Source organism: Erythrolamprus reginae, chromosome 7 (genome assembly GCF_031021105.1).
Source record: "Erythrolamprus reginae isolate rEryReg1 chromosome 7, rEryReg1.hap1, whole genome shotgun sequence".
Classification (NCBI taxonomy): Eukaryota; Metazoa; Chordata; class Lepidosauria; order Squamata; family Dipsadidae; genus Erythrolamprus; species Erythrolamprus reginae.
In genome coordinates this window covers 16,478,897-16,505,634 of record NC_091956.1, presented here as the reverse complement: position 1 = coordinate 16,505,634, position 26,738 = coordinate 16,478,897, and the positions used below count along the sequence as shown (strand labels likewise).

General features: G+C 41.9%; 1 protein-coding gene across 3 annotated transcripts in view; it reads right to left on the bottom strand.

Annotated features, from left to right (window-relative positions):
* Positions 1-26,738, bottom strand: part of ARAP2 (ArfGAP with RhoGAP domain, ankyrin repeat and PH domain 2) — a 174,635-nt gene that overhangs the window by 55,230 nt on the left and 92,667 nt on the right. For all 3 annotated transcript variants that reach the window (XM_070757103.1, XM_070757104.1, XM_070757105.1), the window contains exons 15-23: positions 25,298-25,432; positions 20,129-20,273; positions 18,297-18,399; positions 17,417-17,615; positions 14,770-14,833; positions 11,979-12,142; positions 7,281-7,493; positions 5,830-5,935; positions 593-740 (exon numbers count right to left, since the gene is read on the bottom strand). In XM_070757103.1, coding sequence (XP_070613204.1) covers positions 593-740; positions 5,830-5,935; positions 7,281-7,493; positions 11,979-12,142; positions 14,770-14,833; positions 17,417-17,615; positions 18,297-18,399; positions 20,129-20,273; positions 25,298-25,432 — 1,277 coding nt within the window. The remainder of the gene's footprint in view (positions 1-592; positions 741-5,829; positions 5,936-7,280; positions 7,494-11,978; positions 12,143-14,769; positions 14,834-17,416; positions 17,616-18,296; positions 18,400-20,128; positions 20,274-25,297; positions 25,433-26,738) is intronic.

Here is a 26,738-nt window from a genome sequence, read left to right as displayed (position 1 = left end):
AGAAAGAATCAGTGTTAGTAAAAACAAGTATTTCAAATTTCCTAATACAAGTATTTGTAATGCCACTGGTACAATTTTGCAGGTGTCTCTGTGTGTTTGTCCGTCTATCTGTTGTCTCTATCTATCTATCTATCTATCTATCTATCTATCTATTCATCCATCTATCTCCATCCATCTCTCTCGTTTTCTCTCTCTTCTATCCATCCATCATCTATCTATCCATCCGTTATCTATGCATCCATCCATTATCCATCCATCCATCCATCCATCCATCCATCCATCCACCCACCAATATCTATCTATCTATCTATCTATCTATCTATCTATCTATCTATCTATCTATCTATCTATCTATCTACCTATCTGCATTACATTTCCAATTAGTGTAATTAATATAACACAATTCAATTAAATGTGATGTAATGTAATGAAAGGTAATGTAGGACGGGAGGGAGGGCGGGAGGGTGGGACAACAACAACAATAACAACAACAACTTTCCCAAAGAAAGAGACGAAACAGAAGTGAAGCTTTCATCCCATTTGCCTGAATTTTTACCTCCAGGGAGATGGGATTGATATGCCGTGTACTCACATCAAAAAGTTGCACGTAATTTACAATTAAGTCCTCGACCACATCAACTTCTTCGCTCGTTTGTCCTTTGGTTTGAAACAAGCAGGAGGAGAAAGCCATCGCCAGATTGTGGGGCTCCATCAGGTTGATTTCTGAACATTTCTGAACCCTGTGGATGAAGTTCATAAATCCAACCAATCAATAATATACATACATACATGCATACATACTGTTGTGGTTAGCTCTGGCCCTGCTCCTGCCCCAAGGACTGTGGATGTGGGGGAGATATCCACATGCTGCAGGCCTTTTTTGCCCCCGGTGGAATCTGCTGATGAAGGCTCCTCTGACCAAGAAGAGATGAGTGACAGGGAGGAAGAGAGTGTGGCAGACAGCTCAGAAGGAGATCAATTATCTAGTTCCTCCTTGGCTTCAGAACAAGAGTTAATGATACAGCCACGCATGCGGAGAGTGATGCATAGGCAACAAGAAAATGAGGCCACCTGTGGTTGGGTGGGGCTGTGGTAATTATTGAGGCTGATATAAATAGCAGCCTGTGGGTTTGGCCATTGTGGAGGATTATCTGATCGTTGTGTTTCATGACTGCTTTACTGACTTAGACTTTTTGTGTGCTGATTTCCCCCCGCTTTGAAACTAAACCAGAGCAAAGTGTGTTTCACTTTGTGAAAGAAGAAGGGCTGTGAATTGCCTCACAGCTGCAAGCTAAGTATCACAGAACTGATAAGGGACTTGTACAAATTATCAATTTGTTTGGAGACAAGTGCTCTTTGCTATACAAAAAGAGTGCTCTGTTTATTTGCATTTTCGGTATAAAGAACATTGTTTTGAATTTTCAAACGTGTGTGTGTCTGAAATTGTATCTGTGCATTTTTGGGAGGATTCTACAAGAGAGCTCGACAGAACACATACATACATACATATATACATACATACACACAAGCACATTTGTTTTTCACCCCCTGTCAAATCTGATTAACAATTAAAGCTACTGCTTCATAGGCAGGTTGCCCAGCAATGATATGGCTCGCTGATGCGAGCGAAATAGTTTGAAATAGATCTATACTAGTCTCCCTTCATTTTCATTATCAGCAAAAATATGTTACATACATACATATTCTGTCGAATCACCCTGGTATGCCCAAATATGGGAGGGAGCATACTGCTTCCTTTTTGCCTCTTGGCTGTATGCTCCCCCATATTTGGGCAAACCAGGGTGATTTGACAGATAAAAACATATAAATCTTCCCTGGAGGAGGAGACAGGAGGAGAATCTGCGGTTTAGAGGTTCAAGCTCCTGCCTTACAGCCAGACTGCCCAAGTTCAAATTCTGATTAGGGTATGGCTAGTTGATGAGAGCAAAATAGCTTGAAATAGATCTATTCTAGTCTCCCTTCATTATCAGCAATATATAAGGGAGCCTAGATCTATTTCGACCTTGTTATGGTCTCATCAGTTAGAGATACTCTTACTGGGATTTGAACCTATAGCATTCTGCATGCAAAGCAGGATATTAACCCCTGTGCTATAGGCTTGTCTCCGAATCAGCTTTTACCATGGAAGAGGCATATGGCTGATTTTCTGTCAAAATCACCCTGGCATTCCCAAATACGGGAGGAAGCAACTTTGCTTTCCTTTTGCCTCTCGGTCACACACAGGAGCGATTCCAAGGCAAATAATATTTTTTAATATAGTCGACAACTATAAATTTACATGGTTACATATTTTTGCTGATAAGTGAAAAGGAAGGGAGCCTAGTATAGATCTATTTCGACCTTGTTATGGTCTCATCAGCTAGACGTACCCTTACTGGGATTTGAACCTGTAGCATTCTGCAGGCAAAAACGCTTTGTTTGCCTGAGCACAAAGCCGAACGCACCAGCCTGAAGATGACGTGTGGGACCTCGTCAAAATGTCGCCAGGATTCTATCAAGACCCAAATATGCCAAGACATATCCATATCCATATCCGTCTGTCTGTCTGTCTCTCTCTCTCTGCCTGCCTGCCTGCCTATCTATCAGTCTCTCTGTCTGTCTGTCTATCTATCCACACACACACAAACACACACACACATACACACAATGTATATGCCTGATATATATGTATATGATATATATTGACCCCCTCAGAGAGGGTCCGCAACTTGGGCGTCCTCCTCAATCCACAGCTCACATTAGAGAACCATATTTCAGCTGTGGCGAGGGGGGCGTTTGCCCAGGTTCGCCTGGTGCAACAGTTGCGGCCCTATTTGGACCGGGACTCACTGCTCACAGTCACTCATGCCCTCATCACCTCGAGGTCCGACTACTGTAATGCTCTCTACATGGGGCTACCTTTGAAAAGTGTTCGGAAACTTCAGATCGTGCAGAATGCAGCTGCGAGAGCTATCATGGGCTTTCCCAAATATGCCCATGTTACACCAACACTCCGCAGTCTGCATTGGTTGCCGATCAATTTCCGGTCACAATTCAAAGTGTTGGTTATGACCTATAAAGCCCTTCATGGCATTGGACCAGAATATCTCCGAGACCGCCTTCTGCTGCACGAATCCCAGCGACCAATTAGGTCCCACAGAGTGGGCCTTCTTCGGGTCCCGTCAACTAAACAATGTCAGTTGGCGGGGCCCAGGGGAAGAGCCTTCTCTGTGGCGGCCCCAACTCTCTGGAACCAGCTCCCCCCAGAGATTAGAACTGCCCCTACCCTCCTTGCCTTTCGCAAACTCCTTAAAACCCACCTTTGTCATCAGGCATGGGGGAACTGAGATATCTCCCCAGGGCCTATATAATTTATGTATGGTATGTTTGTAGGTATGTCTGCTTAAAAATGGGGGTTTTTTAAACTATTTTAAATTTTAAATTGTAAATTATTAGATTTGTCAGGAACTGTTTTTATTGTGTTGTGAGCCACCCCGAGCCTACGGAGAGGGGCGGCATACAAATCTAATTAATTAATAGATAGATAGATAGATAGATAGATAGATAGATAGATAGATAGATAGATAGATAAATATCAGGCGTTGATAGGCACTGATGTGGCCACAGGTTGGCTTTTCAGAGTTCAACTCAAAGAGAAGTTATTCATACAGTCCTTATACAGACAGTATCAGCTAACGCTGGAGTAGTATATGTGTGTGAGAAATCTGGCTACACTGGGGCAGCCAATCATTGCTATTTGCATGCACTGACTTTACTTTGTTGATATTTTATCAATGACTTTCGCTGCATAGTCCTGAACCGTTTTTGAAAAGGTCAACGAATCTCATGAAAACAGGATAAACTAGCCACGCCGTGCCAGCTTATAATCATCTCATGAATATTTCAAATGATGCATGCAAAATATTTATTCTAATGCAACCCTCGCACCTACAGAAGGTGCTGCTTCCATTCTATTATTATCATATGCTGGATTATGATATGATGGATTAAAAGCCACAGGACAAAAACATATGAAGAACGGATGCAGGATTTGGGTTTGGCTAGTCTAGAGAAAAGAAGGACGAAGGGGATCATGATAACAGTGTTCCAGTATTTGAGAGGCTGCCACAAAGAAGAGGGGGTTGAATTATTTTCCAAAGCAGAAGAATGCAGGACAATAAACAAAGGATGGAAACTAACCAAGGAGAAAAGCAACCTGGAATTAAGGAGAAACTTCTTAGTGGTGAACACAATTAGACAATGGAACAGAAGTTGTGGGTGATTCCCTTGAGTACCATTTGTTTCCCTTGAGTACCATTTGTTTCCCTTGGGTACCATTTATTGGGGGTCAAGCGAAAGGGAGGGTTTTGCCTTCTCTTTCTGCTCAAGATCCCCATGGACAATTGGTGGGCCACTGTGTGACACAGAATGCTGGGGTCGATGGGCTTTGGCCTGATTCAGCATGGCTCTTCTTAGGTTCTTATGGGTGCTCCATCATTGGAGGTTTTTAAAGAAGAAACCAGAAAGTCACTTGTCTGAAATGGTATAGGGCCGTGATGGTGAAACGATGGCATGCTAGCCACAGGTGGCATGCGGAGCAATATCGGAGGGCATGCAATGTGTTGCCCTATGTCAACATGTCTGTGCTAGCCAGCTGATTTTCAGCCTTGGGGAAGGTAATTTCGCCTTCTGGAGATTTCAGGGAAGCTTCCCCGAAAGCTCCAGAGTGCGAAAAACAGCACAACGGGAAAATTGGAAGTCCATTTTTGTTGTGGTTGGCTCTGGCCCAGCTCCTGCCCCAGGGAATGTGGAGGTGGAGGCAGGGGAAACGTCAACATGTCCTAGGCCTGTTTTGTTGCCGGCAGAGTTAGGGAGTGCAGTTTCCTCGGATGAAGAAGAAGATGGGGGTGACTTGGAAGAGGGGGGCTTGGCACACAGCCCAGGATGCCAATCACCATTATCTTCGGTCGATTCGGATGACAAAGTGTTAGACCCACACAGGCGCAGATTTATGCATCGAAGAGACCAATTGAGGAAATATTACAGGAGATAAGAGAGGCTACCTGTGTTTGGGTGGGGCTCCAGTAATTAGAGCTGCTGCTATAAATAGCAGTGTGCTAGTTTGGCCATTGTGGAAGATTATCTGATCGCAGTTCTTCAGGATCGCGCCTCGCTGTTTCTGAACTTTGTTTGTGGATTTTTCATGCCTTTGACACCAAAGCAGAGTAAAGTGTGTGTGTGTTTCACTTTGTGGGAAGAAGGAGGGCTGTGACGTTTCTTCACAGCTACTAGCTAAGTACTTAAGGACTGATTAAGGGACTTGTACAGCCTACAAGGTTGTTTTGGGGAAGAGTGCTCTTTGCAATACAAAAAGGGTGCTTTGTTTCTTTTGAATTTTGTGCTAAAGGACATTGTTTTGAACTGTCAAATGTGTGTGTGTCTGAAATTTGTACCCATGAATTTTTGGGAGGCTTCTACCAGAAAGCCTGCAAGAACAATTTTCCCCAAATTCCAGTTTGTCCATTTTTTCAACATCCCAGACTTCAGTGAGGCCTGTGTGCATGTGCAGGGATGGAGGGGAGAGATTGTACGCCATGAACAGGGGCAGCAGGGAGTGCGCATGCATGGAGGGGGAGTGAATGGGTAGGGGCAAGTGCATGCGCTCTAGCACACACACTCTTTTCCGCACATGAACCAAAAAAGATTCTCCATCACTTGTATAGGGTCTCGTGCTTGAGCAAGGTGTTGGACTAGATGACCTCCGAGGTCCCTTCCAGCTCTATTCTGATGATGATCCCACACCAGCACGAATCATGCTTTCAGACTGACCTGTAAAGATGTTCCATTAATGCTGCCAGAGTTGCTTGGTTGACGGGTGGAAGCGTGCGAATGAAGGTGCTGTATTTTCTCACCCTTTCTTTGTCATCCAGTGTATCTGATTGGAGAAGAGGAAATTGCCCGGGATTAACTACCATGCAGATGAAAAGGCAACCGGAATTTGCCTGTCCCTTCAGCAGCACCGATGCATTTGCAAAGATCGTGATTTGCAATCACCCTCTCCTTCATTGACACAATACAAAATACAGGTAGTCCTTGACTTATGGGTTACGAGGGGACACACACGAAGGGGGGATTTCGGTGATTTTTTGAAACATAGAAACATAGAAGACTGACGGCAGAAAAAGACCTCATGGTCCATCTACTCTGCCCTTATACTATTTCCTGTATTTTATCTTAGGATGGATATATGTTTATCCCAGGCATGTTTAAATTCAGTTACTGTGGATTTACCAACCACGTCTGCTGGAAGTTTGTTCCAAGGATCTACTACTCTTTCAGTGAAATAATATTTTCTCATGTTGCCTTTGATCTTTCCCCCAACTAACTTCAGATTGTGTCCCCTTGTTCTTGTGTTCACTTTCCTATTAAAAACACTTCCCTCCTGAACCTTATTTAACCCTTTAACATATTTAAATGTTTTGATCATGTCCCCCCTTTTCCTTCTGTCCTCCAGACTATACAGATGGAGTTCATTAAGTCTTTCCTGATACGTTTTATGCTTAAGACCTTCCACCATTCTTGTAGCCCATCTTTGGACCCGTTCACTTTTGTCAATATCTTTTTGTAGGTGAGGTCTCCAGAACTGAACACAGTACTCCAAATGTGGTCTCACCAGCGCTCCATATCAGGGGATCACAATCTCCCTCTTTCTGCTTGTTATACCTCTAGCTATGCAGCCAAGCATCCTACTTGCTTTTCCTACCGCCTGACCACACTGCTCACCCATTTTGAGACTGTCAGAAATCACTACCCCTAAATCCTTCTCTTCTGAAGTTTTTGCTAACACAGAACTGCCAATACAATACTCAGATTGAGGATTCCTTTTCTCCAAGTGCATTATTTTACATTTGGAAACATTAAACTGCAGTTTCCATTTCTTTGACCATTTATCTAGTAAAGCTAAATCATTTACCATATTACAGACCCCTCCAGGAATATCAACCCTATTGCACACTGTGCATGCGCGGAAGCAAAATAATCACCGAAATTTCTCTCTCGTGCAGGCCCCCTTGCAAGTTTTTGTTTCCTGCGCATGCACAGAAGCAAAATCTCACTCGGATGTGTATGCACGGACGCCAGAGACACAGAGTTGCATGCGCAGCGCAACGGTAGCAGTGGGAACAGTATCCCCGCCAGACTTCTACCTGTATTATTCTATGTTTTATCTTCTATCCAGGGTGCAGTAGATAGAGCTTCAGAGCTATTCCATAATGCATTACCTAATGCTGAGATCCAAAAAGGATAAAGTTCTTTGGTCAGTAGTGCATCGTCTATTTCACAAAGAAAGCATTTTAGTGTATCCGTAACATCTTCCAGACGGTTCAGCCCGGTCCTCAGCTTAACACTCCTGGCATCTTTTTTGAAACGTTCCAAAAGCTCCCTCACACAGGAAGGATCTCCAGTCTTCAAGTAGATATGTTTGCTTCCCAAACCTTAAATCAGAAAAAATAAATAAAGTTATCACAAAAATATTTTTTAAAAAAAACAATATCAAAGAAACAAGATGTACCATGCCATTATATTTAAAACAACTTCATATAATGGCCCTGAGCCTCTTGTTTATATTTCATCTGCAGAAAATGTTTTGAAATTCTTATTCTTATTTGTTTCTTCTTCTTCTTCTTCTTCTTCTTCTTCTTCTTCTTCTTCTTCTTCTTCGTCTTCTTCTTCTTCTTCGTCTTCTTCTTCTTCATCTTCTTCTTCGTCTTCTTCTTCTTTTCATTCTCATTATCATCATCATCATCATCATCATCATCATTAATATTATTATTATTATTATTATTAGTATTATTTATTAGATTTGTATGCCGCCCTTCTCCGAAGACTCGTTTAAATTCAGATCTGGAAGAGAACTTTAACAGTATTTTTTGGCCTCCAGGAATGCCAACACACTCAGCACAAGGTGGAGACATATTGTTGTAGTCCGCTAGTGGCTTGAGTCCTTGTCCTGCAGTGGGGAGGAAATGGAGATTTTGCAGTATCCTTCCCTTGGAGTGGGGTGGGAATGGAGATTTTGCAGTATTTTTCCCCTGGAGTGGGGAAGGAATGGATATTTTGCAGTATCCTTCCCCTGGATTGGGGAGGGAATAGGGATTTTGCAGTATCCTTCCCCTGGAGTGGAATGGGAATGGGGATTTTGCAATATCCTTATCCTGGAATGGGGTGGGAATGGGAATTTTGCAGTATCTTTCCCCTGGAGTTGGGAGGGAATAGGGATTTTGCAGTATCTTTCCCCTGGAGTTGGGAGGGAATGGGGATTTTGTAGTATACTTTCCCCAGAACTGGGGAAGGAATTGAGATTTTACGGTATCCTTCCCCTGCCACACCCACCAAGCCATGCTTCTTAGGACCATACTGTAGCCCAAAATTACCCCATGCCAAGTTAAGTGAGTTTTTTTTCCTGTTTTATTACTCTTGAAGTTCGTAACGTAGTTGTTAATCAAACAACTGGCTTCCCTGTTGATTTTGCTTGTCAGAAAGTCGCAGATATGTAGAAGGCAGCACTGCAGGCCACTAAAACTGACTGCTAGATCTGCAGGTCAGTGGTTCAAATCTCATCACCGGCTCAAGGTTGACTCAGCCTTCCATCCTTCCAAGATGGGTAAAATGAGGACCCGGATTGTGGGGGCAATAATCTGGTTCTGTTAAAAAGTCCTATTGCTAACATGTTGTAAGCCACCCTGAGTCTAAGGAGAAAGACGGCATTAAAAAATATAAATAAATAAATAAATAAATAAATAAATAAATAAATAAATAAATAAATACATACATACATACATACATACATACATACATACATACATACATAAATACATAAATACATAAATACATAAATACATAAATACATACATACATACATAAATACATACATAAATAAATAAATACATAAATACATAAATACATAAATATAAACAAACAAACAAACAAACTATAACAAACTATCATCATCAACAGCAAACAACAGCAGACAGCTACAGAATCATAGTGAAGTTGATTTGCATCTTATAATGCTCTGGCCCAATCACATTACAGTTCACACCCTATGACTCAGCATTAGAATGCTTACATTCTACCTTGTACCTTATATGGCAATACAATGAAATACCACCCAGGATTGCTAATCCTGACAAGAGTCACACACGACTCCAGAGCCACAGGTTGCTGACCCCTGAGTTAGAACAATTAATCAGTGGAACGACTTGCCTCCAGAAGTTGTGGATGCTCACAGGAACAGTTGCCAAGTGTCTGGATTTTAATCCCATGACCCTGGGAATGATGCAGTGTGAAAAACGATCATTAAGATGCTTTTTTTTTCAATGTAGCTACAACTTCAAACAGGCATTCTAACTGAACTGTTGTGAGTCGAGAACAACCTGTCACACATAGGGCCATCATCACTGCACAATTTATTATTCCTAGTGATGGGCGAACCCAACAGTGTTTGGGTTCGGCAAGTTCGGACGAACTTCACGCAAAGTTCAACCAAACCCAAACCCGAACGGTCTGTGGCACCAAAGGTCCGCCCCCGGAATCCCATCGTTTTTTATTTTAATGGATTTTTTATTTTTATTTATTTATATTTTTGCGAAAAAGAACGCTGCAGCAGCTCCACAAGCAAAGGGAGGTCCTTTCACGTAAATTTTTTAAAAAAAAAATTACGTGAAAAGACCTCCCTTTGCTTGTGGTGCCGCTATGGCATCCTTTTTCGTAAAAATATTTTTTTTTTACATGAAAAGACCTCCCTTTGAAGGAGCTAGGGAATCCCTCCCACGAAGAGATTCTGAGGGCAGAGCTTTGACGTCACATATACCGGCAGGTTGCTAAAGACGCCAAGGTGATCACTTCCTGGATTCCATGGAATCCAGGAAGTGATCACCTTGGCGTCCTTAGCAATCTGCCAGTATATGTGATGCCAAAGCTCCACCCCCGGAATCTCTTTGTGGGATTCTCCAGCTCCTTTTGTGCCTCCCTCCCAGCCTCCCGACCGGCCGACAGCTCCCCGGTGTTTGCCTTCCTCTGCTGGCACTGGTGCCCGGCTCCTCCTCCTCTTCGCAGCAGATGACAGCCGGGTGGTGGCTTTCGCAGTGTTCGGCACGAATGCCGAACCGAAGAACGAATTTTTTAAAAAATCGGGTTCAGGTCCAGCATGCCGAACACCACACAATTCGGTACAGACCCGAATTGTGCAGGTTCGGTTCGCCCAACACTAATTATTCCCTACAAATAAAATAGATCCCTCTGGTTCTCTAGGATGTTCTCAATTTAACTTCTTAGTGTTATTGCTCTAGCAATGAGATATGGTGGTCCCTTGGTACTCAACCGCTCTGAAACTCATTGAATTTGGTACTCAACGCATCTCTCTTTTTTTAATAAAGTATTTTTATTAATTTTTATAATATAAAACATCTACACAGCACACAACATACAACAATGTGCTCAGTGTTTAAGTGCCCGTCACCAGACATCATTATTATTATTATTGTTGTTGTTGTTGTTGTTGTTGTTAATTAGATTTGTATGCCGCCCCTCTCCAGAGACTCGGACGGCTCACAACAACAAACAGTACAAATCCAATGGTTAAAACAATTTTAAAACCCTTAATATAAAAAACAATCATACATCTCATACAAACCATACGTAAAGCAGAAACGGCCCAGGGGAATTAATTCATACCCCTCCACCAAAATGGGGGCATATTTTGTATATACAAAATATGTCTTCGTAGAAAGGCGGCATACAGGTCTAATAAATAATAATAAAATAATAACAATAATACCATTTTAACTCAAGAGCAATATATCTAATTACATATTATAAAGTGATTCTAATTTATTCTTTATAGCTTGGTCTCGAATTTTACTGACCACATGCCCTCTTACCTTTTCCCATTGTCCCATCAGTTCCTGCAGATTGGTTTCATTAGCCGAATTCATCCTCTTATCCATAATCTCAAACTGAATGTGATCCACCATGTACCGATACCAATTTTGTATCGTCCATTTTGTCGCATCCTTCCAGCCTAGGACAATTACTGCCTGAGTGCTTTCTATCACTGCTTCTTTTATTTCTCTAAATTCTCCCATCTTGTTCCTTTTGACTAATACCACCATGCTTAACATCCTATTAGTGTCCTCTTGCACTTCTTTTCAAGGTACTCAACACATCCCGTCAACCAAACAATGTCGTTTGGCGGGCCCCAGGGGAAGAGCCTTCTCTGTGGCGGCCCCATCCCTCTGGAATCAACTCCCCCCCAGAGATTAGAACGGCCCCCACCCTCCTTGTCTTTCGCAAATTACTCAAGACCCACCTTTATCGCCAGGCATGGGGGAACTGAGACATCCTCCCCCAGGCTTTTCTATTTTATGTTTGGTATGTATGTGTTGTATGGTTTTAAATTGTTGGGGTTTTAGATATGTTTTATTTTAATATTAGATTTGTCTCACTGTTATATTGTTTTTGTATTGCTGTTGTGAGCTGCCCTGAGTCTTCGGAGAGGGGCGGCATACCATTCTAATAAATAATAATAATAATAATAATAATAATAATAATAATAATAATAATAATAATCTCAACACCAAAATGTGGTCTCAGTATTCATCATTTGTTTGGTACTCAACACACAAACTAGAACTTCTATTCCTTATGGGAAAAAAGGTGATTGACACTCATCATTTTTGGTACTCATTGCACCTCCCGCAACCAATAAACCACGAGTACCAAGGTAGTACTGTACACGTTCCATTCTCAACACACCTAACTCCAGACTGAGCATTACAGCAAATGTCATTCAAAGTGTAATCTTTACACATCACAGCTCAAGCCCACGTAATGTAATCTGATGGCAACGCTTTTTCAGTCCACTATCCGAGTGCCTCTCCAATTTTCGGGAATCTGAACAAACACCCATCTCCACTTACCATACTGCGTAACAAATGCGATACAGCTGTTCACTATAATCGGCACGTCATTTCTGCTGAGCTGCTGATCTTCTAACAGGTTGCCATTGGTACTGGCTGCTTTTTCAATGGCGCCATGCCAGACGTTGAAATCTAACTTGGTGTGGCCCCGGATGTATAAGGTTCTGCAAAAAAAGTTTGAGAAAAGATACCAAAAATGTGGAAAGAGAAAGAGAGGGAGTGGTGAAAATGCTTTCTTCTGTCAATGAAAAGCCAGGACGAGGACAATCATGCAAACACTGTGACAGCAAAGTGTGACAAGAAGAGAGGAGAAGAGAAGGGAAGGGAAGAGGAGAGGAAAGGTCAGGAGGGGAGGGGTGAGCAGGGGAGGGGAGAGGAGAGGAGGGAAGAGGAGAGGAGAGAAGGGGAGAGGAGAGGAGAGAAAAGAGAAGAGAAGAGAAGGGAAGGGAAGGGAAGAGGAGAGGTCAGGAGGGGAGGAGTGAGCAGGGGAGAGGAGAGGAGGGAAGGGGAGAGGAGAGGAGAGAAGGGGAGAGGAGAGGAGAGAAAAGAGAAGAGAAGGGAAGGGAAGAGGAGAGGTCAGGAGGGGAGAGTGAGCAGGGGAGGGGAGAGGAGAGGAGGGAAGAGGAGAGGAGAGGAGAGAAGGGGAGAGGAGAGGAGAGAAAAGAGAAGGGAAGGGAAGAGGAGAGGTCAGGAGGGGAGGGGTGAGCAGGAGAGGGGAGAGGAGAGGAGGGAAGGGGAGAGGAGAGGAGAGAAGGGGAGAGGAGAGGAGAGAAAAGAAGAGAAGAGATTCTAGATTAGATTCAGAATGGAATGGAATAGAAATGGGAATGGGATGGAATAGAATAGAATAGAATAGAATAGAATAGAATAGAATAGAATAGAATAGAATAGAATAGAACAGTGATGGCAAACCTTTTTTTCCTCAGGTGCCGAAAGAGTGTGCGTGCACACTATTACACATACGTGAGGGCCCACACCATAATTCAATGCCTGGGGAGGGTGAACACAGTTCCCAGGGGCCCTCTGGAGGCCAAAAACAGCCTGTTTCCCAACTTCTTTTTAATTTTTTAATTATTATTTTCAAAGACAAAACAAGACATACATACATAAAAATACAAAACAATTTCTGATGGGCCCCGTAGGCTCATGCTTCGCCCTCTCCAGGCTCCAAAGGCTTCCCTGTAGCTGGGGAAGGTTAAAAATGCCCTCCCTACAAAACCAAGAAATGCTGTTTTATAAAAATTAGTCTCCCTTGCAAGCCTGCATGAAAAAACTCAGGCAACACTTTATTTCCTAAGAGAAGAGAAACCACCTAACAATGCTTTTGCCAAACCGTGTCGCTTTCATTTTTCCACTGCGCCAATCTAGAATAATTGCTGAATGATGCTAATTAATTGTAAACCTTAACGTGGATAGCATCCAAATATCAATGGCACAGTGAGGGGAAGGGGGAAAAAAGACCTTAGGAACAGCAAATTTACTCAAAATTTCTGGCCAGGAGCTGGACCTGAGAGAAATGATGCCTACTTCTTCATATGTGGTGAAGTCTTCCCAAGAGCATGTCTAAACAGACATATATGTGCTGCAACATGCCTCTTTTCCAGTACACTTTAAACAATAAACACCAGAGATAATATGCTGTCAGTTTGGGCTGGAATCTACGTTTCGGCCGGCCAGGAAGAATGTCTCCATGATGTCAAAGCTCCACCCCTGGATTTCCCTATTGGGATTCCCCACCTCCGTTTGAGCCTCCTGACTGGCCGACAGCTCCACGGCTCTTCTGGGAAGATGACAGCTGGGCAGCGGCGCTTCTCAGCGTTCTCCCGAACCCGAACGCCGAACCCGAACTTTTGCTGAACTTCTGGGTTCGGCATTCGGGAGAACGCCGAGAAGCCCCTCGGCTGTTTCGGAAGGTGACAGATGGGCGGCGGTGCTTCTCGGCATTCTCCCGAACCCAAACATTTGCTGAACTTTTCGGGTTTGGCATTCGGGAGAACGTCGAGAAGTGCCCCGGCTGTTTCGGAAGGTGACAGCTGGGTGATGGCACCCAGCGGAGTGCCTGGTTTTGCGATCCTGGGAGGTGGGCTTTCCCATGTAGGGGAGCCTCAGGGGAATCCCAGGATTGCAAAAATGGGTGCTTCACTTGCAACAGAAGTCCGGAGGTGGGGCATCCCGGCGGCGGGTTCGTAAGGCGAAAAAAGTTCGTATGAAGAGGCAAAAAAATTCCGAACCCCGGGTTTGTATCTCAAAAAGTTCGTATGACGAGGGGTTCGTATCACGAGGTACTACTATACATGGCAGTCACTCACCATTCGGCCGTGCCTAGGTGTTAACATTCATGACCCCCAGACCTGCCATCAAAGCCAGGTCTTCACAGACTTTCGGAAGGCCAGTAGGGTGGGAGCAGTACAGACATCGAGGGGGGGAGTTGGTTACATAGGGCCGGGGAAGCCACAGAGCCTCCTTCATGGGTCCGCCAACCTGCATTGCTTAGTCGACGGGATCTGGAGAAGGCCAACACTGTGTGATCGAATTGGTCTCTGGGAGGTATGCGGAAGGAGATGGTCCCAAATATAGTCTGGTTCTAAGCCATGTAGAGCTTTATAGGTGAAAACCAACACCTTGAATTGTGACCGGAAACTAATGGCAGCCAGTGCAGCTCACGGAGTATAGGAGATATATGGGTATATCTAGGTACACTCTTCAAAGTAGCCCCATATATAGCACATTGCAATAATCAAGACAGGAGGTAATTGAGCCTTGTCTTAAGCACCTATAATTTACAACTTACCTTCCTTTCTCCACCAGTAGCAGAACATCTGTTTTTTCTCCATTTTGGACACAGCTGCTGATCGCTGAAACATGAAAGGCAGAGCAGTTTACTAACTTCAACAAATCAGCTTTTCCCCCCTCCTAAGTGCACGAAATCTATAGGAAAAGTACGCTCAGTAACAATGAGGCTTGAAAATAATCTATTTTTAATAGCCATTTGTCTCAGGGCATGGAATTAAGAGAAATTAGCAAGTAGTAAAGAGGAAAAGAGCAGCTGTCAGGCCCAAGGAAACGTGATCGAAAGGAGGAATTAGTGTAATTTCTATATTGCTGCTTTCCAGGGGTGGGGAGGGGAAGAGAGAAGGAAAAGAGAAGGAGAGGAGAGGAGAGAAAGAAAAGAATAGGAGAGGATGAGAAGAGGAGAGGAGTAGAGAGGAGAAGAGAAAAGGAGAGAAGAGAAGAAGGGAAGAGAAGGAAAGGGGAATAATGTTATTGTTACTTTAAATGTTCATTAATTGACACACATTAAATGACATTTCATAGCAGTTCTGAAAAGGTCACCACCTCCAATATGCACTGCATAAACATGACAAAAGAAGGAAAAAAAGGAAGGGAGGGAGGGGGGGGGAGGAAGGACGAAGAAAATGGAAGGAAGGAAGAAAATGGAAAGAAGGAAGGAGGAAAGAAGGAAGGAGGGAGGGAGGAAGGAAGGAGGAAGAAAATGGAAAGAAGGAAGAAAATGGAAAGAAGGAAGGAGGGAGGGAGGAAGGAAGAAGAAAATGGAAAGAAGGAAGAAAATGGAAAGAAGGAAGGAGGAAAGAAGGAAGGAGGGAGGGAGGAAGGGAGGAAGGAGGAAGAAAATGGAAAGAAGGAAGAAAATGGAAAGAAGGAAGGAGGAAAGAAGGAGGGAGGGAGGAAGGAAGGAAGGAGGAAGAAAATGGAAAGAAGGAAGAAAATGGAAAGAAGGAAGGAGGGAGGGAGGAAGGAAGAAGAAAATGGAAAGAAGGAAGAAAATGGAAAGAAGGAAGGAGGAAAGAAGGAAGGAGGGAGGGAGGAAGGGAGGAAGGAGGAAGAAAATGGAAAGAAGGAAGAAAATGGAAAGAAGGAAGGAGGGAGGGAGGAGGGAAGGAAGGAAGGAAGGAAGGAAGGAAGGAAGGAAGGAAGGAAGGAAGGCTTATGCATACATTCACATACCAACATGTATTAAAGTATATATGACTCAGAAAAACAATACAATCTAGTCCGGATGTATACATGGCAATCACCAGGCGAGGGTAAATTCTAGTCTCAGTTTAGGCATGAAAGTTAGCTGGGTGACTTTGGGCCAATCTCCAAAAGATGGTGACTTCTAGTCCCAACTCAGCCATGAAAGCCAAATGGGTGAGTTGTCTCATTTTAACCCTGAGCTACAAATATTCTTCTTTATTGGCTTTGAGTTCTGATTGGCTGACTGTCATCCCTATCCTTTCTGATCTTTGTTGGATTGTGAGGTTGAACTTGGAGTGAAAGATCCTTCAACTTTAATAAGGGATCAGAATATATTCTCAGGTAACACGGATGTCCAACACAGTAAGGGATCTTTCTGATAAAGGATCTTGCTGCTCAGGAATTTTGGGAAGATAGGATGGGTTTCTTAATTGCCTGGATCACTTAAGTTTCATTGAACATGATCACGGCTGACCAGTATCTTTCTCTTCTGGGGCTAATTTTTAGGCAGCTATGCAAAGCCAACTTTACAATTCCACTTCTTTACAATATGGATTGTATTACAGCCATTCCTTCATTATAATTACTGAGGCAACACAGTTAATGTATTCCTCCCTAAAAGAGGCTGAAAATTTGGGTGAGTCTTATACTCTAAATGTAGCTTCCCCCTCCCCCAGCCCTAATTAGCTGCTAACGATCTTCCTAGCTCTTAACTTGCAGGCTCTTTCATTGTTTCTCTCTGCAAAGAATGTTTTCCAAGCCCTAAGATTTTCCAGGGTTTCTTTCATTGGTCTAACTTGCTCCAAATTTTTCTTTCCAGCCCTAACCAGTACTAATGATGTTCCCGGCTCTTACAATCTTGCAAGTTCTTTCATTGTTACTCTCTGCAAAGAATGTTTTCCAAGCCATAACTCTTTGCAGGGTTTTTTTTTCCATTGGTCTAACTTGCTCCAAATGTTTCTTTCCAGGTGCTAATGATGCTCCCAGCTCTTACTGGCTTGCAAGCTCTTTCATTGTTACTCTCTCCGAATAAAGTTTTTTTTAAAGCCCTAACCAGGGGATAAAATAATGTACTGGCTAAGGACGCTAGCCAGAAGAATACCTGGTAAGCAGATTCTTTTCCCTATTTTCCTCCCCCAAAACTAAGGTGAGTTTTACCCTCCAATGCGTCTTATACTCCGAAAAATATGGTAATCGATATATCATGGTACTTGACAATTACAGTATTGATTTATATATTCCTGAAGTCCTGTGTGAAGAAATCCATGGGATTCAGGAAACTACAGGTAATTCTTAACTTACAACTATTCATTTAGTGACTGTTTGAAGTTATAATGGCCATGGTCGTGAGTTGACAACTACCTATATTTAAGGCAAGAGTTTCCCATCTGTTCACAGTTGATTTGTGAAGTTTTCAAACTGTTATGAAATCAATGTAATATTTTTCTTCTAAGTCTTACTTAACTCCTGGAGCCGCCTTAGATACATTGAATTCTCTTGCGAATTTTCCAGTTCGAGGCAAAAATACAAGTTTGTTTTCTCTAAAGCAAACCAGCCTTTTTTCCAATTATCCAAGTCCTGACAATCCTTGTAGAACAGCTGACCAATGACATCCGTCTCTCTTTCCTGAAGACCTTTGGCCAATTCAGGTACAAAGTGCTATTTCAAACAGAAACAAAAATTAATACAAAGTGCTATTTCTAACAGAAACAAAAATTAGTTACAAAGATTTGAGCCAAAAGCTCCTTCTTAGAATTCAAAAGTTCAAGAGGGGGGTACAAAATCTTCTTCAAGTACTTTTCAAAAAACAGAAAAGTCAGAATGTTGTTCAAGAAAGAAATAATAATCATCAAGTGGTGAAGAAAGTAAAATATTTAGGAATCTATTTAACAGCAAGATGTCAACAAGATCATGATACAAAATTAATGCAACAAATTAAATGAGATCTGGAGAAATGGAAGAACTTGCAATTATCGTTGGTAGGAAGAATAGTTACTATAAAAATGAATATATTGCCAAAATTATTTTTTGTTTCAAACCATTCCTATAAAATTAGACAAAAAAAATTTCAGTGAAGTGAACAAATGAATTTTAAAATATATCTGAACCAGCAGCAACTTATCACTGGTTTAACTGCACCGTTTCTTAAACAGCAACAAGAAACATTTCCATTCTTGCCATTAACGAAGAAAACAATTTTACTTCTTTGCAAGCTAAATTTGCTACCATTAAAAAAAAAGCCTGCTTTGTCTGAGAACTCCTTGTTTAAAAAAAAGTGTTTTCTCCAGGTTTCCTTTAAAGGTGTCTGTCTTAACTTGAACAGATAATTGCAAAAATTACCTTAGCAATTGCCCGAGTCCATTTTCGTTGAGAATGCGCTGTTTCGGCTCCAAAGAGAAATGCGCGTTCTGACAGTAAGTAGATCTCAAAAGTAAACATCGCTCTAAAATTGCCGAGGAGAAGATGAATCAAATTTATTTAGCACTAAGCTTTTGCAAAAGGAAAACAATAAGAGGTACAGTTTGTTCTCAGACCCTATTCCTCTTGTCTTGGAAACAAGTAGCAACAGTTTTGCCTTCTAAAGTGGTTTTATTTGTGTTGCATTTGTATGGAAGATAATGGGGAATCAATATGCATTTGATAACCTAATGAAGAGGAGCAGAGAAGGGGTAAACTACACTAGGGAATGAAAAGCTAAAATAATGGAACTAAGCCAATAATTTAGGTGGAGGAAAGAACAATAGTCAACATATTGCCTGATCAAATTGAGACTCTGGGAGAAGGGTGGGGGATAAATCTTCGGAATTACGTTTAGCTATGCCTTTAGAACTGAAATGGAAAATATGGTGTCTACAGACGCCATGCATGAACATTCAAACACAGATACACACAAAAAGGCCCATCTACTTCAGACAATTCTCGCCATGTACATGCATATATCTGTACTAGACTGTGTTGTCTCTCTGAGTCATATATGTGGATATATACTTTTTTTTTCATTTTACTGTATGCACATTAGTGTACATTCAAAGTGACAATAAAGTTATTATTCTGTTATATTGTGTTCTGTCATATTCTTCACTCCACTCCACTGCACTATTCCATTCCATCCATTTCTTCATTCCAATATCTGTTCTATTCTATTCTATTCTGTTCCTTCATTCCAATATCTATTCTATTCTATTCCATTCAATTCCATTCCATTCCATTCAATTCCATTTCTTCGTTCCAATATCTATTTTATTCTATTCTATTCCATTCCATTCTTCCATTCTATTCCATTACTTCATTCATATATCTGCCCTGTCCTGTCCTATTTCTTCATTCCAATATCCTATCCTTTCCTGACTTGTCCTGTCCCATTCTGTTCCATTCCACTCCACTCCACTCAAATCTTACTGACTGATTTAAAGATCCACCATTTTTCCCCATGCTATCCAAAATGTGTGAGTTTAATTTTGAGATCATTCATTCATTCACTCATTTACTCATTCTCTCCATCCATCCATTCATTCATATAATTCATTCATTCATTTACTCACTTACTCTCTCCACTGATTGATTAATTGATTTATTCATTCATTTACTCACTCTCTCCATTCATTCATTCATTCATGGATTCAGATCATTCATTCATTTATTCACTCACTCACTCCATTGATTGATTGATTGATTGATTGATTCATTCATTCATTCATTCATTCATTCATTCATTCAAACAGATCATTCATTCATTTACTCACACTCTCTCTCCATTCATTGATTCATTAATTGATTCAATCATTGATTCATCCACTAACTCATCCATGCATTCGTTCATTCATTCCATTCCATTCCCTCAACCAGTAGGAGTTGTGGATGCTCCATCATAGGAGGCTTTCAAAAAGAGACTTGACAACCATTTCTTTGGAACTCCTACTTGAGTAAGGGGTTGGAATAAATGACTTCCAAGGTTCTGTCCAACTCTACGGTTCTATGTTCTATTTGTTTATCTTTCCATCTACCATGAACTTTCAGCAATTTACAGTGAGAAATCCAGAATTAAAACTTCCACAGTAAGTTCCATGTAACAACCATTATAAAAAAATGGTTTGTAAAAAAAAAAACCCATAATAATATCAATGCCAACAGAGAAAATCATTAACTCAAACCAACAAAGACCTTGGACTTACCCCACTGGTAAAGTGTCTTCCAACTTATGAATAACAAGACAGATGACTTCACTGATGTCCAATGTCCCACTTGGGGTGGCCATCTTCTCATTCTCATAGTAACTCAAAAAGCCACTTTCCAACACACATAATCTCTTACTGCACTCTGCATTTAAAGATGGATTGATTTATTAACTGGAGAGTTAACCAATATCAAAGAAAAATTAGCAAATTAGCAAATAATCCATGATGGAAACAGGTACAGTGGTACCTCTACTTACGAACCTAATTCGTTCCATGACCAGGTTCTGAAGTAGAAAAGTTTGTAAGAAGAAGCAATTTCCCCATAGGAATCAATGTAAAAGCAAATAACGTGTGCGATTGGGGAAATCACAGGGAGGGTGGAGGCCCTGTTTCCTCCCAGGAGATTCCTAGAGAGGCCCCACGGAGGCTTCTCTCCCCCTTTTCCAGCCCTGTTTCCTCCCAGGACATTTATTTATTTTATTAGATTTGTATGCCGCCCCTCTCCAAAGACATTCCTAGAGAGGCCCCACTGAGGCTTCATCCTGCCTTTTCCAGCTCTGTTTCCTTCCAGGAGATTCCTAGAGAGGCCCCACGGAGGCTTCTCCCCACCTTTTCCAGCCCTGTTTCCTCCCAGGAGATTCCTAGAGAGGCCCCCACAGAGGCTTCTCCTGGCCTTTTCCGGTTACAGTTTCGGAGGCTCATGTTTGTGAGTGGAAAATGGTTCTTGAGAAGAGGCAAAAAAATCTTGAACACCTGGTTCTTATCTAGAAAAATTCATAAGTAGAGGTGTTCTTAGGTAGAGGTACCTCTGTATAGCCAAATTTCAATCTTTCCCCCCCCCAAATAATTTTTATTTATTTTTGGTCTTTCAACATCTGATGTTGTGAGCATTTGCTTTCTGAGTTTCATACATCCATACAATAGTCTAAACCAATGATGAAGAACCTTTTTTGGGGGGGGGGGTTTGCTACCATGCATGCATGTGCCCACACCCCTTTCCTCCCCCAAGCATATGCACCCCCCTATGCCCAAATGGGTAAACCGGAAGTTCAGAAAACACACTTCTGGTTTGCCTATTGGGCCGTTTTTTGCACTCTGGGGCTTCAGGAAGCTTTCCTGAATCCTGCAGAGTGAAAAAGCCAACACAATGGCAAACCGGAAGTGCATTTTTCTGAACTTCCGGTTTGTCCATTGATGGAATTTTTTTTGCCTCCGGGGATTCGGGGGAACTTCCCTGAAGCGTCCGGAGGACGAAACAGCCTTTCCTAGGGCTGCAAATCAGCTGGTCAGCGTGCGCATGTATACTGGACCTGAAAGTCTCATTTGCCCTCTAATATGGCTCTGCGTGCCATCTGTGGCATGCCTGCTATAGGTTCTCCATCACAGGTCTAAACTATATATATATTTTAAATAGTTACAATTCACTATCATTTCATTTTTGATAAATCTCTCATATTTCGTTTCATATTAGAATGTATCTTTTAGTCTTTTCTCCCTCTTATTTCATTTCTATTTTATCCTCTTTTCTTTCCCTTTTTTCCTACTTTTCATCTTTCTTTCCAACACGTGAAAATGCGGTCAGTTATTTATTTATTTATTTATTCATTCATTCATTCATTCATTCGGTTGGTTGATTTTTATACTGCCCTTCTCCTTAAGACTCAGGGCAGCTTACAACATGTTAGCAATAGCACTTTTTAACAGAGCCAGTCTATTGCCCCCACAATCCGGCTCCTCATTTTACCCACCTCAGAAGGATGGAAGGCTGAGTCAACCTTGAGCCGGTGATGAGATTTGAACCGCTGACCTACAGATCTACAGTCAGCTCCAGTGGCCTGCAGTACAGCACTCTACCTGCTGCGCCACCTCAGCTCACCACAGTTTTTTCCCACTTTTTACATTTCTAAGATACATGCGTACATTTCTAACTTATTTAACTTCACTTCTGCATATCATTTTTACTCTTTAATACAAACTAATTTTATCCTCTTAACAATTAATTCTGTCACTTTATCACCTATCACTTTACCAGTTCAAAAACCAATTCTTATTTTTTATGTCCCACACAAATCACATTTCAAAATTACCAACTTTCAATTTTTGTATTTTCTAATGCTCTTTTATAGTTTCATTTTTACATAATAGTTTATATGTGTGTTTAATGCAGGTTATTTTTTTTCACATTATAGCTGCTCTAAATTCATCTTATACTTCAAAGTTTTATCATTGTTTTTTTATTCTTATCATCACAAAAACCAATCTATTCAAAATTATTTAGTTCTAGTATATTAATTTAACATATGCATTCTTATTCTCCAAACTTCTATCTTCCATCTGCCTTTATCAAAGGATTCTGTGATTTAATGATGCACAACCAATTTGGCAGCTGTTATTTTCATTATTTTCATTTTACCCACCTCGGAAGGATGGAAAACTGCATAAACCTTGAGCTGGTGACGATCAAATTGCTGCAATGAGGCATTCTAACCACTGTGCCATGAAGGAAGGAAGGAAGGAGGGAAGGAAGGAAGGAGGACTAGCAATAGACTTATATACCATTCAGAGTGTATTTACAGCACCCTCTAAGCGGTTTACAGAGTCAGCCTATTGCCCCCAACAATCTTGGGCCTCATTTGACCCACCTCGGAAGGATGGAAGGCTGAGTCAACCTTGCGCCTAGTGAGATTCAAACTGCCAAATTGCCGGCAGCCAGCAGGCAATAGAAGTAGCCTGCAGTACCGCACTCTAACCACTGTGCCACTGCGGCTCACTAATAATGCTTTTACAAATACAGTCCCCATACAGGCTGGGAATTCAAATTAGACAGGTATCGGTAAGTATATTTGTTGTGGTTGGTTCTGGCCCAGCTCCTGCCCCAAGGACTGTGGATGTGGGGGAGACATCCACATGCTGCAGGCCTGTTTTACCCCCAGTGGAGTCTGCTGATGAAGGGTCCTGTGACCAAGAAGACATGAGTGAAAGGGAGGAGGAGAGTGTGGCAGACAGCTCTGAAGGAGATCAATTATCTAGCTCCTCCTTGGATTCAGAACAAGAGTTAATGATACAGCCACACATGCGGAGAGCGATGCATAGGCAACAACAACTGAGAGATTATTGTCAAAGAAAATGAGGCCACCTGTGGTTGGGTGGGGCTGTGGTGATTAGTGAGGCTGCTATAAAGAGCAGCCTGTGGGTTTGGCCATTGTGGAGGATTATCTGATGGTTGTGTTTCATGCCTGCTTTGCTGACTTTGATCTTTGTGTGCAGATTTTTCCCCGCTTTGAAACTAAACCAGAGCAAAGTGTGTTTCACTTTATGAAAGAAGAAGGACTGTGAATTACCTCACAGCTGCAAGCTAAGTATCACAGAACTGTGCAAATTACCAATTTGTTTGGAGACAAGTGTTCTTTGCTATACAAAAAGAGTGCTTCGTTTATTTGCATTTTTCGGGATAAAGAACATTGTTTTGAATTTTCAAATGTGTGTGTGTCTGAAATTGTATCTGTGCATTTTTGGGAGGATTCTACCAGAGAGCTTGACAGAACAATATTGAAACACCTAACACAGAATGCATAAAATGGGAGATCAGGTGAGCACAAATTAAGTAAAATCTTGCCTGGCTCCAAAGTCAATATTTGTACATTTCACATCTGATATCCTGAACCAATGCATTTTACCTACAGTTCTGCACCAAATAAAGTTCTTGGAACTTCCATCCCTATTGGAAATAATCAGATTTGTATAAATTAAGTCAATTATTCCACTTCCTATCTAGGCTCATTTAAGTAGCCAGTCCAATTTCAACTAAAGCTTTCAACCTAAACAAGAGGACATTGCGATGATTAATGCGAATAAGCCTAGGAAAGCTTATTTCCCTGCCTTTCGCTATTTTTAAATAGCCTCATTGAAATGATGCAGGCATAGGTTTTTTTAAAAAATAAAATAAAATAACCAAAGAAAAACAGAGGCTTTTAAAAGCTTTGTATTGGTAGTCGCCAATTGCAGATGTACAGAAAGCATCAAGACGCAAACACGAGAGATCGGGAGACAAACAGAAAAAAACCCAGGAGAAAACGTACGTAGAAAAATAAGGCACCCGCTGAACTAAAATAGAAATGAAAGACACAGGGAGACAAAACTGTAGCTTAGCAGAAGAGGTTTGCAAAATGAAGGGTTTTGTATAGAGCAGGCAAAAGCTAAAAGGGATAGCAAGATTAAGTCAATGGTACTTCTACCTACAAACGCCTCTACTTACGAACTTTTCTAGATAAGTACCGGGGTGCAAGATTTTTTTGCCTCTTCTCAAGAACCATTTTCCACTTACAAACCCAAGCCTCTGAAACTGTAACCGAAAAGGCAGGGAGAAGCCTCCGTGAGGCCTCTGTAGGAATCTCCTGGGAAGAAGCAGGGCCGGAAAAGGCAGGAAGAAGCCTCCGTGGAGCCTCTCTAGGAATCTCCTGGGAAGAAGCAGGGTCGGAAAAGGTGGGGAGAAGGTTCCGTGGAGACTCTCTAGGAATCTCCTGGGAAGAAACAGGGCTGGAAAAGGTGGGGAGAAGCCACAGTGGGGACTCTCTAGGAATCTCCTGGAAGGAAACAGGGCCTGCACCCTCCCTGTGGTTTCCCAAATCGCACAGATTATTTGCTTTTACATTGATTCCTATGGGAAAAATTGCTTCTTCTTCTGTTGTTGGGTGGCCAAAAGAATACAAAGAAAAAAACAAAATACTTGGTAGGGACATGTTTTCTACCATAGACTAACTTTCTCCTTGGCTCAAGCTATGGTTTCTGAAATCTAGCATTTAACTAATATAGTAGCAATAGCAACTGCTATTGAGTCCCATGGGATTGGGCAACATATAAATCAAATCAATTAAATTAAATTAAATAGTATTTAAACTTATATACCACTTCATAGTGCTTTACAGCCCTCTCTAAGCAGTTTGCAGAATCAGACTCTTGCCCCCAACAATCTGGGTCCTCATTTTACCCATCTCAGAAGGATGGAAGGCTGAGTCAACCTTGAGCCAGCAGTGAGATTTGACCTGCTGAACTACATCTAGCAGTTAGCTGAAGTAGCCTGCAGGGCTGTACTCTAACCACTGCACCACCCCAGCTCTAAAGTATCAGGATACACAAGCCATAGATAAGAAAGAAAGACCAACATACCTTCTTTAATTTTTCTCTCACTGAACAGCTTGGAAGGGTTGCAGGAAACCATGTATAAGTTATCATAGAGGAAGGATGGTAAGGGTGAATTGGGAGAGGAAACGGGGTTGGCGAGACCATCACAGTGGGAAAAATCTGTAAAGTAATGTAATAAAGGACTATTAGTTGTTTTATTATTGGATTGCTACATATTGTTTTTATCACTGTTGTTAGCCGCCCCGAGTCCACGGAGAGGGGCAGCATACAAATCCAATCAATCAATCAATCAATAAATAAATAAATAAATAAATAAATAAATAAATAAATAAAATTAGTTATAGAATCAATTTTCAAATCATTGCTTAAGACTTCTTGCTCTGAAGAGCGGAAGCTAAAAACTTAGGTCATGGGGTAAGCAACCCATGGCTCTGGAGCTGCATGTGGCTCTTTCATCCCTCTGCTGTGGCTGCCTGTTGCTGGTTGGCTCCACAATTGATAGGGATTTCAGTTAGGATTGAAAAAGGATGCTGTGCTAGGAAGACTCTATGGCAGTGCTGGTCAGCAGAGGAAAAAGGACACCATGCTAGGAGAATACTCTATGGCAGTGATGGCGCACAGGTGGCACACGGAGCCATATCTGCTGGCATGTAAGCCATTGCCCTAGCTCAGCTACCATGTGCATGTGTGTGCCAGCCAGCTGATTTTTGGCTTACACAGAGGCTCTGGGAGGGTGTTTTTGGCTTCCAGAGAGCCTCTGGGGGGGGAGGGAATCTTTACCTCCCCCAGCTCCAGGGAAGCCTTTGGAGCCTGGGGAGGGTGAAACACGAGCCTACTGGACCCACTAGAAGTTGGGAAACAGGCCGTTTGCGGCCTCCAAATGGCTCGGTGGGATGAGCTGTTTTCATCCTCCCCAGGCATTGAATTATGGGTGTTGGCACTCATGCATGCAATAGTGTGTGCTCATGCTCTTTTGGCACCTGAGGAAAAAAAGGTTTGCCATTACTGTTCTATGGTGAGTGAACCAAACGTTTGATTGGTTCCAGAATTGACCAGTGTGTGTGTTTCTGGTTAGGACCTTTGTGGCTCTTTTTGTGTTTGAGGTTACTGACCCCTGGTGTAGGTAGATGCAGAGTCAGATTTAATTATTATTTGGTTTCCGTAGTCAGGAAATGGAACATAATGCATAGCTGACTAGTTGTTGTAATGTTATAATACTGCAAAGATGATGGAATGGTAGCAATGAGTCATTAGGGTAATTTGACTGCTACCGCTTTAAGAAGCTATAATATAACAGAGGCCCTGTTAAAGGCATATCTCTCTGTCTCCATGTGTGCTTCTGTGCTGTAGTTGATGATTGATTGGCTGACTTTGCCTAGAACATGTATGTATATATTCCTTGCAGATAAACCACTATTTCAAAGACAAACCTCTGTTTACTGAGCCATGGTAGCGCAGTGGTTAG